This window comes from Coloeus monedula, assembly GCF_965178545.1.
Source record: "Coloeus monedula genome assembly, chromosome: 3".
In the NCBI taxonomy this organism is placed as follows: Eukaryota; Metazoa; Chordata; class Aves; order Passeriformes; family Corvidae; genus Coloeus; species Coloeus monedula.
In genome coordinates this window covers 48,025,051-48,040,221 of record NC_138783.1, presented here as the reverse complement: position 1 = coordinate 48,040,221, position 15,171 = coordinate 48,025,051, and the positions used below count along the sequence as shown (strand labels likewise).

At 40.7% G+C, this 15,171-nt stretch overlaps 1 protein-coding gene across 2 annotated transcripts in view; it reads left to right on the top strand.

Annotated features, from left to right (window-relative positions):
- Positions 1 to 14,790, top strand: part of LNX2 (ligand of numb-protein X 2) — a 59,543-nt gene extending 44,753 nt beyond the window's left edge. The window contains exons 5-10 of one of the 2 annotated variants that reach the window (XM_082278727.1): positions 1,352 to 1,723; positions 3,245 to 3,391; positions 5,593 to 5,770; positions 7,493 to 7,724; positions 9,464 to 9,622; positions 12,447 to 14,790. In XM_082278727.1, the coding sequence (XP_082134853.1) occupies positions 1,352 to 1,723; positions 3,245 to 3,391; positions 5,593 to 5,770; positions 7,493 to 7,724; positions 9,464 to 9,622; positions 12,447 to 12,582 (1,224 nt within the window). In that variant the 3' untranslated portion in view covers positions 12,583 to 14,790. The remainder of the gene's footprint in view (positions 1 to 1,351; positions 1,724 to 3,244; positions 3,392 to 5,592; positions 5,771 to 7,492; positions 7,725 to 9,463; positions 9,623 to 12,446) is intronic. The other variant, XM_082278728.1, reaches the window with a different exon arrangement.
- The last annotated feature ends 381 nt before the right edge of the window (positions 14,791 to 15,171 follow it).

Sequence of the window (15,171 nt, the reverse complement as noted above, 5' to 3'; positions counted from 1 at the left end):
ACAGACTTCTGGGAGCCCCTGAGCTCAGATGTGTGATGTAAATGTGGCAGCTGTTGTACATTACTTCGTATACTTAAAAAATTTTAATATTGCTATTAGATGGTGAGAAGCTGCATGCTTGTTTTTACTTAGGTTGCAATGGGGAGTATTGAAAGGCTTAGGTAAGGCACATCAATCAGTATAGACCATTTGGTGTTAGTTTCTATCTGCTGAAATTGGGGGGCAGGGGTTCCTCCACCAAGGCTCAATAATATGTGCTAAGGATGAAATTCTAGTGTTAACTTTAAACCATTTTTTACAAAACAAGGCAAACACAGCTTTTGTGCTGAATTTTTTTCATGTTCCTCTTTTCTGCCAAATCTCATTGCACTGTCAGTTCTTATTTTTACAGTGCAGGAAATGACTGAAGGTTACTGATCTTTGTATCAGTGGGCCATACAACAAACACAATTCTTAGTTGTAGGTAGAGAAAGTTAAATCTGTTTTTCATTTTCAACTGGATTTTGTGTGATACAGGTTATAAGTCTGAAACTCTGACCTAGTTGAAGTCTGTGGAAAATCTAAGTTCATGTTAAGACTTGAGAATTAGTACAACTACCTTTTTTCTACTGTCTTAATGAAGCAATTTCATTATTCTGGATTTCAGTTTTTTTAAATGTTTTTTTCACAAAATGCAAGTACGGCGTATTGTAACATACAAGCTTTCTTCAGAGATTTGGATGCATTCTTTTTATAGCTATTATTTTGCAGTTTTAAGTGATGCTGGGCTTGGCACTGAAAGCACATGCCATGTTCTTCTCCTGGGGAGCAAACAGTGTAAAGATCTAAGGAAGACAAGTATAGGAGACCAAGAGGACAGATGGCAGAGGGTGTTAACTTTTGAGGACATGTTGTCACCTTTGTGGGAAAAGGCCTAAAACAGTGCTAGGGGAAGCTTAGGTTGGATATTAGGAAAAATTTCTTCACAAAAGGGTTGTTAAGCACTGGAACTGGCTGCCCAGGGAAGTGGTGGAGTCACCATCCCTGGAGCTGTTTAGACATGTAGGTGTGGGACTTGGAGACATGGTTTAGTGGTGGAGTTGGCAGTGCTGGGTTAACATGTGGACTTGATGATGTTGAGGATCTTTTCCAACCTAAAAATAAAAATGTGTAGATTGAGCATCCAATGTGAGTTTGCAGGAGAGAATGGAAGGACAAGAGAGGAAGCCTAGTAGGGTCAGACATGTAGGTTGCTCCAAGGCTGGTTTTGAAGCGAGTGCATTTACTTTGGAAAGGGCTTATTTCCATAACCAGGAACAACTAAACGTACGAAAACATCACTGTGACCTTTTTTTGCTGCTGTTGTTTGCAGGTCAATAGCTTTGACATAAGCAACGTGTCCCACAACCACGCTCGAGCCGTGCTGTCGCAGCCGTGCTCGGTGCTGCACCTGACGGTGCTGCGGGAGCGGCGGTTCGGCAGCCGCACGCACACCCACGCGGACGCGCCGGGCTCCGGGCGGGACGACAGCTTCCAGGTGACCCTGCACAAGCGCGACTCCAGCGAGCAGCTCGGCATCAAGCTGGTGCGCAGAACAGATGAGCCAGGAGTTTTCATCCTCGACCTTTTGGAAGGGGGCTTGGCTGCTCAGGACGGCAGGCTCTGCAGCAATGACCGCGTGCTGGCCATTAATGGACACGACTTGAAGCACGGCACACCGGAGCTTGCTGCTCAGGTTATACAGGTAATTTGCTTTCCCTGCCTGAGCCCTTAGCTCAGCTTTATTTCTTGGGCAAAACCTGGACTGGAGTCTGTTCCCAGGCAGAGCAGCTTGTGTGAGGCCTAAAAGCCTGTGTCAATGTAATTTACAGTGATTTATGTTCTGAAAATAATAGTGAAGAACAGGATCTGCTTTGGCACCTACCAGATGAACTTCACCCCCTCAGAAGTGAAAAATGCATTAGTCTTCCCTGGAATCCAGCCTGAAGATTAGAAGACAGCTCATGTGAGCAAGGAGAGTAGCCTATTGTAGCCTATTGCTTAGCAGGGAAGAAAAAAAAAACCAGGATTATTATTATTCTGTTTATGTATGTATTGTATTTTAGTCTCTCAGTAAGCTCTATAGAAGCGGGCTTTGGTTTTTATTGATTTGCCTGTGCATGGGATTGAATTAAAACAAGAAAGTAATTTGTCAGACCGTAGAGTCAATAGGTAGCAGCTGATAAGTCAAATATAGGTTTTCCATGAGTTCTGCATGTTACAGCTCATTTTCTGAGTGTTCAAAAAAGGGCTGTTTCCAATGTCTGGCTATGTTCCGGACACGAATATTACCCAAAGCTTGATGCAGTGTGACATATAACCCTTCTGTGTCCCCACAGGAAAACATTTACTCCATGCCTTTCTTCCAGTCTGTAAGGAAACAGATGCAGCACTGCTACTTCCTGCTGATGGGATGTTGGTGAAAATGGCTCTGTTTTTAGGAAAGTTGGAATATACCAGTAGTACGTTCCTGCAGTCTAGTCATCCTTGCATAAAGCACCACATAGAGAACTCCGATACAAATGAGTAGTAAATACTTGTTCCAGGAGTCATTTCAAGAGTTTTCCTTGCAGTGAAATTAAAATAACAACCATCTTGGGAATTGTAATTTTAGTTTCCCAATTTTTGTAAACAGTGATCAGAATTTAGTATTGCATAACTTTTACCTTTTAAGGTGTGGCTTTGCAGCAATAAAAAGAATTGATGTTTTATTTAACATCTGGTAACTCCAGACTGGAGCCTCCCAGTATTCCCCAAAATCCAGAGTATGATGGTATGCTCATGTGTATCATTGTTCTTGCAAGTGTCTTTGGGAAGTACCAGATGCAGTCAGAGCTTTTGATCAAAATCTGCAGATCTTGGGGCTATCACATAGGCATTTCTTCCATTTATTGCTGTGTGTTGCTGAAGTTCAGAGGCTGCAAATCGAATGGGGTGAATTTTAATATTTGAAGCTTTGTAACACAAAGTGAGAAATGGTCCTTTTGACAAAGGATTTTCAGCTGATGTAAAGGTGACATCAGAGGAGAAGGAAGAGTTAATTTCCCTTCCATTCCAGGGGGAATTGCAAAAAGAAGCAAGTAAGAGACTGTGCAGTCTATAAAGGAACTGGAAAACAAAGTCTTCTGTTGTCTGGTTTTGCATTCTGTCATATGTTTTCCTCCCTTTCTAACAATCAGTATCCTATCAAACTTGATGACGTTTGATGACCTAATGTACTCAACAGGCTAGTGGGGAGAGAGTGAACTTGATCATCTCTAGATCCCTGAAGTCACAGACAGTCAGTATTATCCGAGACACCGGGACTCACAGCAGCAGCTCACACCAACACCAGTCCCAGCAGCTCTTTCACAGCAGACCTAACTCACATAAGGTTGGTGCTTCTCCTTCTGAAAGGAATAAATACTCATTTACTCATGTGGTGGTGTGTGTAGCAAGGCAAAGCTAGAAGAAAGGATTATGTCTTTTTAATCTAATTAATAAAACAATGGTGATGACTTCCAAGTACTGAAGTCCTGCATCATGTCTGGAGTAGGAGCAAAAGATACGAAACAGGTTCTCAGTATGTTTTTTGATTTGCTGACTGCAGTGAAAGAAGCAAGTTCTGTGGGCTCATACAGCTGTAGTTAGACCTTGTCTAAGACAGTGGCTGATGTTACTCCTTCATGGAAGGGCTGTCATTCAAGAATGTTACGGTTTTTGTTGCTGCTGTGCTGGCTGCAACCAGGAAGGAGCCTACCATCCAGCATATGAAGAGCATGTTGGAGGGATGTGTCATCTCCTTCATGAGTCCACCGTCCTGGCTACAAGGCTGATGAGTACTGCAGGGTCTCAAGCAGGGGGAGAAAGGCAAAATGAAGAGACTCATAAAGCTAGTGTCAAATTATTTGGAAGAGCTGCAGAAATAGAGCCTGTGCCTGAGATGTTCTTGTAATTAGAAAAAATACAACTTCTCACTCTTAAGAAGTTGACTTTGTGAAATAATTGTTATGTTGACCATGTCAACAAATCCACCTTTGCTCCTGTCCACTCTATTTGCTTTACTATTTATTGTCGTACTTCTGTTAGGATAATTTACGTGCGTTAATAGTATTTTCTTTTAAAAGCGGGGATCGTTTCAGAAAAGAACGAATGAGGCTCTAGGAAGGTTGTTTTCCTCCTGAGGGACAAAGGTGAGGCTCCTTAAAACCATGGCTGTGGGTACTTGCCACAGTGCTGGGCCATACCTACACAACGATTAGTTCATTGATGTCAGAGTGTGAACCAACTTTGCATGTGCCAGCATGGGTTGTGCTCTTACCATGGTTCCAAAGTTGGATGAGTGGATTTCCCTCGTGGATCAATGCTATCTGTGGGCTCTTTGAAAATGGGAAGTCCCATGTAACAGCAAGAGGACGTTTCTCATGTTTTGTATCATTTATCTTTCTCTCATTGACTTGTAGTTGGCTTAGAAGCCTTGTGGCTTAAAATACGTTTATATGATTGTGTGGCAGCAGCCAGTTCTAAAGCCTGAAGCCTTAGGAATGAACTGTTTTTATAAGCTATGGTGTGTTTACATGTAGCTACTTCCATGATTAATGTGTATGTGTAGAGCAGAGCCAGTCCGAAGGAGCACATGGCACTGGAGGTCAAAGAAGACAATGTTGTCATTTTCCAAGAGAAGGCAGGGGAATATATACATAGATACACTTTGAAGAATATCCCAGCTTACTTCTTTCATTATTTTGGATTCCTTGCAAGTATTCTGTTAATTTAAGATGCTACTACAGGTGTATGTGCAGTGGTTTGAATCTTTTGCTTAATAGCCTGAGGGAAAGGCTTCAGCAAATAAAATTTACTTTGATTTAGGTTTAGATCTTTTTCATTTGGCAGAACTAAATACAGACTGAACTTCATTCAGTTGTCGGAAAATTTAATACAGGATCTCTTCTTGTTTCAAGCTTGAGTCTTCATTATAATCATTAGGAAGGCTGCCCAAGGTACCCATTACAAGCCATTAGCATCAATTGGCCTTAGTTTGTGCTCTGGGAGGTTCTACATACTAGCTGCAAAAGAGAACATGATGCAAGGGCTGTAAAGGGTCTCTTATTGTCATCATGTTTTCATTTCTTAGCAGCTTCTTTGTAGTTCTGGGGCATATTCTACTGACAAATGAAGTAATGCTGATGTTCACCAAGACATCAAAAAGATTTGTTACTGGTTTGTCTGCAGAGTTTTGACCATATGGTTTTGTAGTGCAGTCCTAAAATTTAGCCTGTTCCAGTGTAGGATGTTCAGAAAAACTAGAGTGGGATTTTCAAGATGGGCCTTTACAAACTTTCTATCTGTGTTTAAGTATCTACATCCATGGGGTTTTTGTTGGTGATTTTGGGGGTTTTTTTGAGGGGGCAAGGATCTGACCTGGAAGAAATCCAGCCAAAGCTGGTTTCTTCTACTTAGTCCTTTTAAACTGTTCCATTAAAGTGCCAAAGCGTGGGTTTGGCGTGCATTTAGTTGTTGTGTTCTGGTTTTTTGTTTTGGTTTGCTTGGGTTTTTTCCTTGGTTTTAAAAATGCTTTTTATCCCTATTAAACAGGATCTCTCCCAGTGTGTTACATGCCAAGAAAAGCACATTACTGTGAAAAAAGAACCACATGAATCTCTGGGAATGACAGTGGCAGGAGGCAGAGGCAGCAAAAGTGGCGAACTGCCCATCTTTGTGACAAGTGTGCAGCCTCACGGGTGTTTGGCAAGAGACGGCAGGATTAAACGAGGTGGGGTTTGGCTTCCCTGGTGGCATGGCTACCTCTGATTGCTTTTTGATCACTGCATTCTCTGGAGTCAGGTGGTGTCAAAAAGTCTTCTCGCAGATGTAGGGAAATGCTTATGGATGTTTTTCTCCACGATTCAGTAATGGAAATACAGTATTTAGTGTTGCACTTTCACCTTTTATAGGAAGGGGATGTTTACAGCATGATAGCAGAGGAAGTGGATAAGATCAGGAAATGTATGGTTAAATTCTTTAAAGCTGATGGTAGTCCCCTGAGCTGGGGGTCTGGTGTGATGCACACACACCCTGGTTTTGTGTTTAATTTAGTGGATTGGACCACATCTCTGTCCAAGGAATTTCTCCTCCTCAGTGTAGTATCTGAACAGCAGAGAAGCTCTGATGATAGGCCACAGCTCACCCACACAGAGTTTACCCTAAGAGCTACATCAGTGTTGATCCCGGTTCCCAAAAGCTTTCTTGTCCTCTGGGATAGCATGAGCTTGCTGGTCTTCAGGGGTGCTGCAACACCTGCCCTTGTTCCTTGGCTTTGTAAAAGGGAACGGGGAGGTGGAGGTTAGGCTCAGCATAGGTGAAGGCAGTCCTGCATAATTGATAGCAAAGGATTTGATCATTAAAATGTATTATGTCATATGTGAAGCAAAGACTGCCTATGGGATCTCTGAGATCCTCTGAGACAGTTCACAGAATTAGAGAATGTTTCAGGAAAGAAATTTAGGAAAAAAACTTCACAGATTGTACATTTAAAAGAACAGTGTGGGAGCATCCTTCTTTGCTTCTGAGAAAGGGAGATTTACACCCACACACCAGCAGGTATGCTTTCTTTTCCTGTACTACTATGAAAAACACACTTGGTAGAAGAATCACTATTGTTCTTCCATTGTGTAACATTAAAGTAGCCACAGAAGCTACTGGGAGGAAAATCTTCTAAAAACTGAGTCTCATTCCAAATGTGACCTGGGCGTTTGCACTTTTGCTTTGGTTTTTCTGGCTTTCATTGGTGAGACATTGTGTGGAAAAGGAGTCTGCCACTGGATAGTTAATAACATTTTTGGTTTTATCCTGAGGCTTTTAAAAAACATAAAACTAAAATTGTGGAAATTTTTTTCCTGGCTTTGACTCTTTCCAAATTATCTTTGTAGAGAGGTTCCATTTCTGTCTTTGAATTAACTGGGTTTTGTACCAAACTTTCCAGTAGATTTTGAATTCCATTTTCTTCTCCCAAGTAACAAGTTTTTAAAACCAGATGAATTGAAGCACTCTGTGGAACCTTACCTGTACAATAATTGGTTACTTTGATGTGCCTGCATTGTTCCTGCCATCATTCTTCCTTCACTTTTAAAGTTAGAATGAACCCAAGATCCATGTCTGGAGACAGCTGTGTCATGGCATCTGCAGTATTAGTTGCAGCCGAACTGGTGAGGTCCTTAGCTAATTTCTATTCCAGATTTTCAGGGCAGTATACATAGGAGTCACAGTATTTGGTGTGTTATGTGGAAATAAACACTGATCCAACTTGATAAAAGCTCAGTACGTTAAAGTTTCAAACTGACAGTATAAGGCTTCAGAGCTATTCGCATTCCCAGTCTGTTAGTTAAGACTGTCTTAGGTCCCAAGACTCCAGTTTGGAATGAAACCCTGGTGTGGGAGGTGCTGTGGGTGGGCAGGACTGTCAGACTGATGTGCTCTCCCTCGCATCTTTGCACAGGTGATGTGCTGCTGAACATCAACGGCATTGATCTGACCAACCTGAGTCACAGCGAGGCGGTGGCCATGCTGAAGGCTAGTGCTGCCTCTTCAGTAGTTGCCCTGAAAGCCCTGGAAGTCCAGATTGTAGAAGAACAGCCCCAGGCTACTGAAGAACAGTTGAGTACCATCAGTGAAAATGAATACGATGCCAGCTGGTCACCATCGTGGGTCATGTGGCTGGGACTTCCGAGGTACGGAATTAATCAAGTACTTACTTAGCTGTTGTAAGCTAAGTCCTGTAAGAGACATAAAGAAGCAGAGACCTTAGTTGCTGCACATCTGCCCTTATTTCTGCTTGACCATCTCAGCTATATCCAGTTGGCAGTGTGCTTAGGAAGCAGGCTGTGAACAGGAGCAGTGTTTCCTTAGGAAACTCAAAGATTAATAGACTGGATTTATCCCTTCACAAACCATAGTAACTACCCATGTGGAATGTTCTGTTCAGGCACAATTAATCTTTTTTTTGTTTTATTGTACTGTAACTTTCTGTAGAATATCTAAAACCAGAGCAATTACTAATAAAACCGCAAAGTGTATATCCATCTGCCTCTTTGCTAATCTGCTACCTAAGTTTATGAGGCCAAATAGTTCACTTCAGAATATTGCATCAGATTTTGGCCATTCTGACAGATTCTTGACATGTCCTGTGCCAAGACTGTTGCCATGTAACTATAGGCTCACATTGTTTTTTCTCAAGAACCCACTACCATCTCTGCCAAACACAGAAACTCTTAGACGTTTGCAGCAAGCTCCCTCCCCTTAACTACTCTGCAATCTGCTGGACATCACTTCATTTGTACTCCTCACTCTCTTGAGGCTGCAGCTATAATCTCATTCTGCCATCAGTTGCTATCAAGAAGAGTTCCTACTACAGCTAGTAGAGTTGTTAACTTCAGTCAGGGCATACAGGTTAATTCCTTTCCCTCTGATGAATTTGCCAGGTCTGTACTTAAAGTGTAAAACCACAACAAGAACCAGTCAGACTGGGAGCAGAATGCAACTGAAGATAACACAACCATGCATTGGCCCTCCAGAGGTTTCTCTTTTTCTGAGTTTAACTGTCAATTAATTTATCTTCTGTTAAAGTATTAATGAGTAATCTCAGTAAATGGCTCTCAGTTTTGGTAAATATACTTCCTTTTCATGCTTTAGCAGCGGTTTATTTCTTATCTGGTGGTTTATTTCTTCTATGCTACAGATGCTCATGTATGGCTCCTTACATTATGCTCTGCATTGAGCTTTAAAGCAGTGTTGAACAACAGTAAAGAACTTGGTGTCTTTTTGACAAAAAGTTAATTTATATGTAGATTTGTTTGGTTTTTTTTAAATTACAGTCATTGCCAACTTCATTGGCGAGAATTAATTTTCACTAGGGCTGATAACATAGCAGTACAGTTAGTGAAGTGTGATCTGAATTATTTACATTCTGTGTAATAAAATGGTTAGTCATTTATATTGTCATTACTGGTGGTGAATCAGTTCAGAGGTAATGAAGATTGTGCATGGATTTTTAATTTTTACTTAAAGTAGAAAAAGCTTAAACTGAATGGGGGTGGAAGACAAATGCTCTGCATTTTTGACTTGCAGGCTGAACACATCAGGTATGGATTTTTCACCCACATTGTTGCCACCTGTGAAATTCCTAAAATGCAGTTCTATTACTGTCAGTTTGCAGAGTTAACTGTGTTTAAGTAATTATTCTAGCACTGTGTTATTTCTTTTAAGACAGTTTCCTGTCTCAAGATTGTGAGGCTTTTTCGGTAATTGGTTTGATTATTGCAAAATTACTCTGGGAACAGAGGTCTAATCACCATCCCTCCCTTTCTCTTCCACTCTTGGTGCAGTGGTAATGATGAGACAGCAGATGTTGTGCCTACTGTAAGACTATACATGGCTTTTTCTCTTGTTATCCTGTGCTTCCATTCCACAGCTGCCTGCATAGCTGCCATGACGTGGTGCTGCGGCGGAGCAATTTAGGGAGCTGGGGCTTCAGCATCGTCGGTGGCTATGAGGAGAACCACACAAACCAGCCTTTCTTCATTAAAACAATTGTTCTTGGAACTCCTGCCTACTTTGATGGAAGATTAAAGTAAGCCAAAGTAACAATGGTAGAAATAATAAAAATAGTAATAACAGCAACAATAATAAACCACTTGTAAACAGTTATGTGCAACTAATTGCTTAAGGAAGTACGCTGTAGCATCTTGTGCTGCTGGATGGTGCAGCCCTGTAGTGCTTTGCCTCCTTGATGAGTGGGATGCAGGGAAGTAACAGGGTGTTTCTGCTGGGGAAGGGGCATCTCTCAGAGGTGATGGCATCTCCTGTGCTCCTCCCCAGCTGTGCTGGTGATGTCACCTGCTGTCTCCTGTCGAACTCTTCTTCCAGCCAAGAGACAATGTGCAGTGTATATGTGCAGAACTAGCTAGTTTTTGTCTTCCTGTAGAACAGCTAAAAGTTAGAACTTAACTTCTACAAAGTGGGCAAAACTGCTCTGTCCTTTCACATAGCCTTCTGAAGCCACTGCTGGAAACTGGTACTGAGGATGGGTGCTGCTGCTTTAATAGAAGGGCAAGAAAGCAAGTGATAAAGATTTCTGAAAATATTGTTAAGGAACCAAGTCCCCATGGCATTACCCTGTCATTAGTTGGCAGGAAAGTCACTGATAAATGAAGCAAGTTCAGCAGAAGCCCCTGAGATGGTGGAGCTGGAGCACTTTCCCTGCAAGGAGAAGGCTTCAGGGGCAGCCAAAACCCTTTCCAGTACTTACCTGGAGATTATCAAGGAGAAAGAGCCCAGGCTTTTCAGTGGTGCAGGGTGAGAGGATGAGTGACAATGGGCACAAATTGCACAAAAGAGCTTTGAGACTGGCTATAAGAAGAAAGTATTTCCCCATGAGGATGGTCAGGCAGTAACATAAATTGCATGGTCTCTGCCCTTGGAGGTTTCTGAGACCCTACTAGGTAAACCCCTGAGAGTCCTGGTCAGATCTTACAACTGACCTTGCTTGCAGCGCAAGGTTGGGCTGTAGACCTCCTGAGGTCCCTTGTGACATTAAAGATTATATGATTTTACTTACACATTACATTTGGATGCAGCCTCCAGGTCCAGTATCCAGATATATGTCTTAGCCTCATGTAGGATTAGTTCAGAACTAGGACTTAAAATTCCCATTAAAGGTTCTCTTGTTCATAAACTTGATTTTTTGTGAAGGTGGCAGTCAAGAATATGCAACTTGAAGTTTTGTGGCATGAATTTTACATGCAGATTTTCTTACAAAGTGACTTAAGAAAAGAATGTACTTATGCCTAGAGCCTTGACAGTAATTGATTTTTCAGTTCAGTGACTAAATAAATAAATGAAAAAAATAACTTGGCTGAACACAAAATTACGATTTTTTTTTCCAACTGTGGAACAGTTCAGATTAAAGATCTTAGTTCAACCCAAATTAAATAATTTCATGTTGGGGGCTTAATAACTAGAGGTCTTCACACAAAAGGAAGTTCAAGCATCATTTCTAAGAAGAGTGGAAGAATCATTGTGATCACATTTGTCCCCTTGTAACATACGGAAAAGATGCTCTTGTGTGATAATGTGATATAATACTCTCTTTTCAAATGTACTGTTCCACTGAAAATGCGGACTCAAAAATGGGCCTTCAACAAGGGAGAGCCCCTTAGAACCCGCACTGTGAGTTATTGTGGGGCAGGTCTCTTCTAAAGCTGTTCTGTTTTGTTTTAATTATCTAAATGTTAGGCTGGAGAGGAAGGGAGTAAATAACTTCACAGTTCAATAGTTTAGACAGTTTTCTGCTTACATGATCTGTCTGGTGTGATTTTATGGAAGGCAAAATGACTTCATTGGAAAGGCTGTGGGATGTACTGAACTGTAGCACTGCAGTTTGGGTGATGGGGTCCCTTGGTTCAGGCAGAAGAGGACTTTGGAGTGCACATTTGACTGGTGTTGGTAACTCTGCTTCCTCTTCCTCGGCTCTGCCGTAGGGAAAGCTCAGGAGAGCATCTTCTTGCCGTCCATTTTGGTGCTTTCAATACTTGAGTGGATCAGTTTCAGGAAAAGTCCTGTTTGATCTCCAAGTCACATTTGACTACTCTGGGGAATGTCACACACTCAAGTTGCAAAGCAGAGGTGTTTAGAGATGGGACATGGTCAGTACAGAAAGAAATTGGGTCCATATTTGAAATTTCTGAGGTTTTAAAAACCAGAACTTAACCCTTCAAGGTCAGTTTTCTCAGGGCCAGCAAATGGCACCCTCAAAATTTCTGTTACCCATTTCAAAATGCAGAGATGCTGCAATTCTCAGTTGAACCATCTGCTGAGAGAGATTTCAAGCCAAATGGTTATATTTGACAAAATCATAAACCACTGAAAACAAGGTTCGTAGTTGGAATGTGGTTGGTTGGTAACCATAAGTATCTTTACTTACACCTCCTACAGTAAAGGCATGTTTGGTGTAAATGTGTCATAATCCACACAAACAAACAGAAATGCTTCTGTCATGCACATGCTATCTCATCTTCTCTTGACTCTATTAGGTCTTTCCAAATCTCTTTTCTCATGTTTCTATACAGGTCAGCTCTTAACACAGAATTATCTTGGTATTAGAATTGAAATAGAGTGATTTGGGAATTTCCCGGATGAGTTTCAGAGAATCCTAGAATAGCTGGAAGTTGGAAGGAACCTTTTAGAAGTTACCTAGTCTAACACTCCTGCAATGAACAGGAGCATCTTTCAGCAGTAGGACAGACTTCAAATTGAACTGCTTTGGGATTTTTAGCTACACTCTCCAGCCTCATGCAAACCTACCACCCCAGCAGTGAAGTGCTGTTTATTGGTGTGTGCTACTTACTGCAGAGCGGGACTCATAATGTGTTTTTTTTCCTTCTTGTGTTTTTTAGGTGTGGTGATATGATTGTTGCTGTAAATGGACTATCCACGGTTGGAATGAGTCATTCTGCACTCGTTCCCATGCTGAAGGAGCAGAGGAACAAAGTGACTTTAACTGTGATTTGCTGGCCTGGAAGCCTCATATAGAGTTGTGAATCACTTCGGTTCAAGCAGCATCTTTTTCTAGATAGCTGGCACAAAAATCTCTATCTTTTTTTCCCTATTGATACAGCTGGTTAAAAGCAGGGCCAAAACTGCTGTATTTTCCTTTTTTTCAGGCCTCTCAGACTTACTCTACCTATTTTGCCATCCTAAAATAGCTATTTCTGTTCGCTATATCTATTGCTGACACAAATGCAAATATATTTGAGCTCGCAGAGAAACCCCCACTCCAGTGTGGCTGTCATTGAGCTTTTCCCATCAGGCTTGTAGGGTCAGCAGAAGAATTTAGCGGTTCTTTGGGTTTCTCTGCAAAGTCCTCAAGTTGAGTTGTGATATATAAATGTAACATTCATGTGCCCGCTCTTCGCGGCAAAGAGGACGTGTGTCAGTACCAGAATGACACATGCCTGCTGCTATGAACCAAAACCTGTTTCCAAAGGTTGCATCTCTTCATTTCGTAAGCCTTCCCATTCTTGATTCCATATTTCGGACTGATTCAAGTATTCCATCTTACTCATCAAAAATTACTTGGTCCCCCAAATTTTTCTTGCAGGGCATCAATGTTCATAGAAAAGTAGGACAAAAGCCTGATATTACTAGAATTTTTATAAAGTGCAATAATTGGACTCTTTGTTAGGAAACTTTAATATATTACAGAGTTTGTACCCTATAATGACAGGAAATATGGAAGCAATTCCCGTTGCAATGCTGGCAAGGATACATGTGCCCAAGGTCACCTTTGAGTGAATGGCTTGCAGTATTAGACTTTACTTTACAAATGAATGTTTTGCTATGTCAGAGAATTTTGATGAACATTTTTATGAAGATCATTTTTACCGTTTCTATTGTAGTTGTCAGCTCTCTTTATTCAAGTGTGGAAACAATACTTTGACTTGTACTTTCTAAATGAGAGAATTATTTCCAGGGAAAAAAGCAAGCTATTAAGAAACCATATGTTATGGTTTACAGGTGAGCAGGCTAGATGGAAAGCTCTTTGATTTCAAGTCCAACTGCAAAGTAAGCTGCAAAGTTCACTCTTACTGTCTGTCACCTCCTGACAAATGTGCAAATGCCTTGATATCAAATGCTGAAAAGATCTCTTTTGCATTTCAGGATATTTTTTTTTCCTTTAGAGAGCACCTGCTATTAAGTTGTCAGTAATACTGTTTGTCTTCGATTGTATTTAGTATTTTTACAAACCAACCTGTAACTTCTAGACTTTGCCTTTCCATGATATTTGCAGGCTAAGCACCCACTTGTTTAAGAAAAGAGGGGTGGAGCACAGCAAGGAATGTGCTGACCTGGAGCTAACCCTGTGTGTTGTCAGTGTTCTCAATATTTGAAAAGAGCTTCATTTATAAACCAGGTTCCCAACCTGAACTGATTTTATGAATGACCTCTGTATTGTATTATTAATTACCAGAGAATGTATTTGAGAGTCACAGCATATTTCAATTGTGAAGCATGAACTTTATTTTCAAACTTAGCTGGTATAATATCGGGGCATATTATCGCATGTCATTAATTCCAGTAGCTTTGTTTTCAAAAGAAATAAAGTTACTCTTTTGCAAGAAAAAAAAAAGTTAAAAATCTCATATGAATGGTTTGATTCCTCTCTGTAATGTATACTGTTGGTTTAATTTCATAATGTTAAAATACAAAAGAATGTCCTCTCCAGTATATTACCGTAGTGAGAATCCTTGTTTCTGAAGCAAACACCAAATTTATTTGATACTCTTAACTGATTTAAGAACCAGTTTTCTCCCATCCCCAGATGGTGTTTAACTGTATGCTTTGCCCTTAATGCAGACTTTTTTGTGAAGTACATCTTAGTGTGTAGGCTTTTGTAGGGAAGTTTTTGACATATGTACTAGATTTAGTGGTTTTTATTTTAAAAATTACACTTTTCATTCAAAATCCTGCAAAAAATATTTTTAGACTTTTTTTTCCTTTTATACGTTAAATGTAACAAAAGCATGGGTTAGCTTAAACTGTGCAGTTTTGTTTCTGTGTGCTGTAGCTTTTGATCAGAATATCTAGCGATAAAACTTTTCAGAATAAATTCACTTCTCAAATCATTTTTCCCCTTTCTCTTGTAGCAGAATAGTTGGGTTTGGTTTTCTGTGCCTTCTGTTTTAAATTATTTCAAGATTATTTTTTTCCAAATATTGCTATATAATTGTATGGTATTAATGAAGGATGAATGAAAATAAAAGTTCATTCTACGCATTGTAATAACTCAGAAGTATCGTCTCATTCTTTGCTAAAGACATGGGGAGCTCAGTGCAGACTCGGTTTAATCACAGGTTTCTCCTGTGATTTATCATAAATTACAGTTAGTGAATGTACCATAGGGGTCTGAGGGTATGCTCATCCTGCCAGGGTCCCATTAATCCCAGCACTGAGAAGTGTTTCTAAAGTGGAGGTAAGATCTGTGCCGTATGGTACTTTGCCACAAGTAGTGTTTCCTCTTTCCCCTTCCATGCCAGCTGGTACTGATCAGCTGGAGGATGTTTTCACAGCAGAGATTTGATGCAAGGAGACAGTCTTGCTGGAAACATCAGTTTTACAACT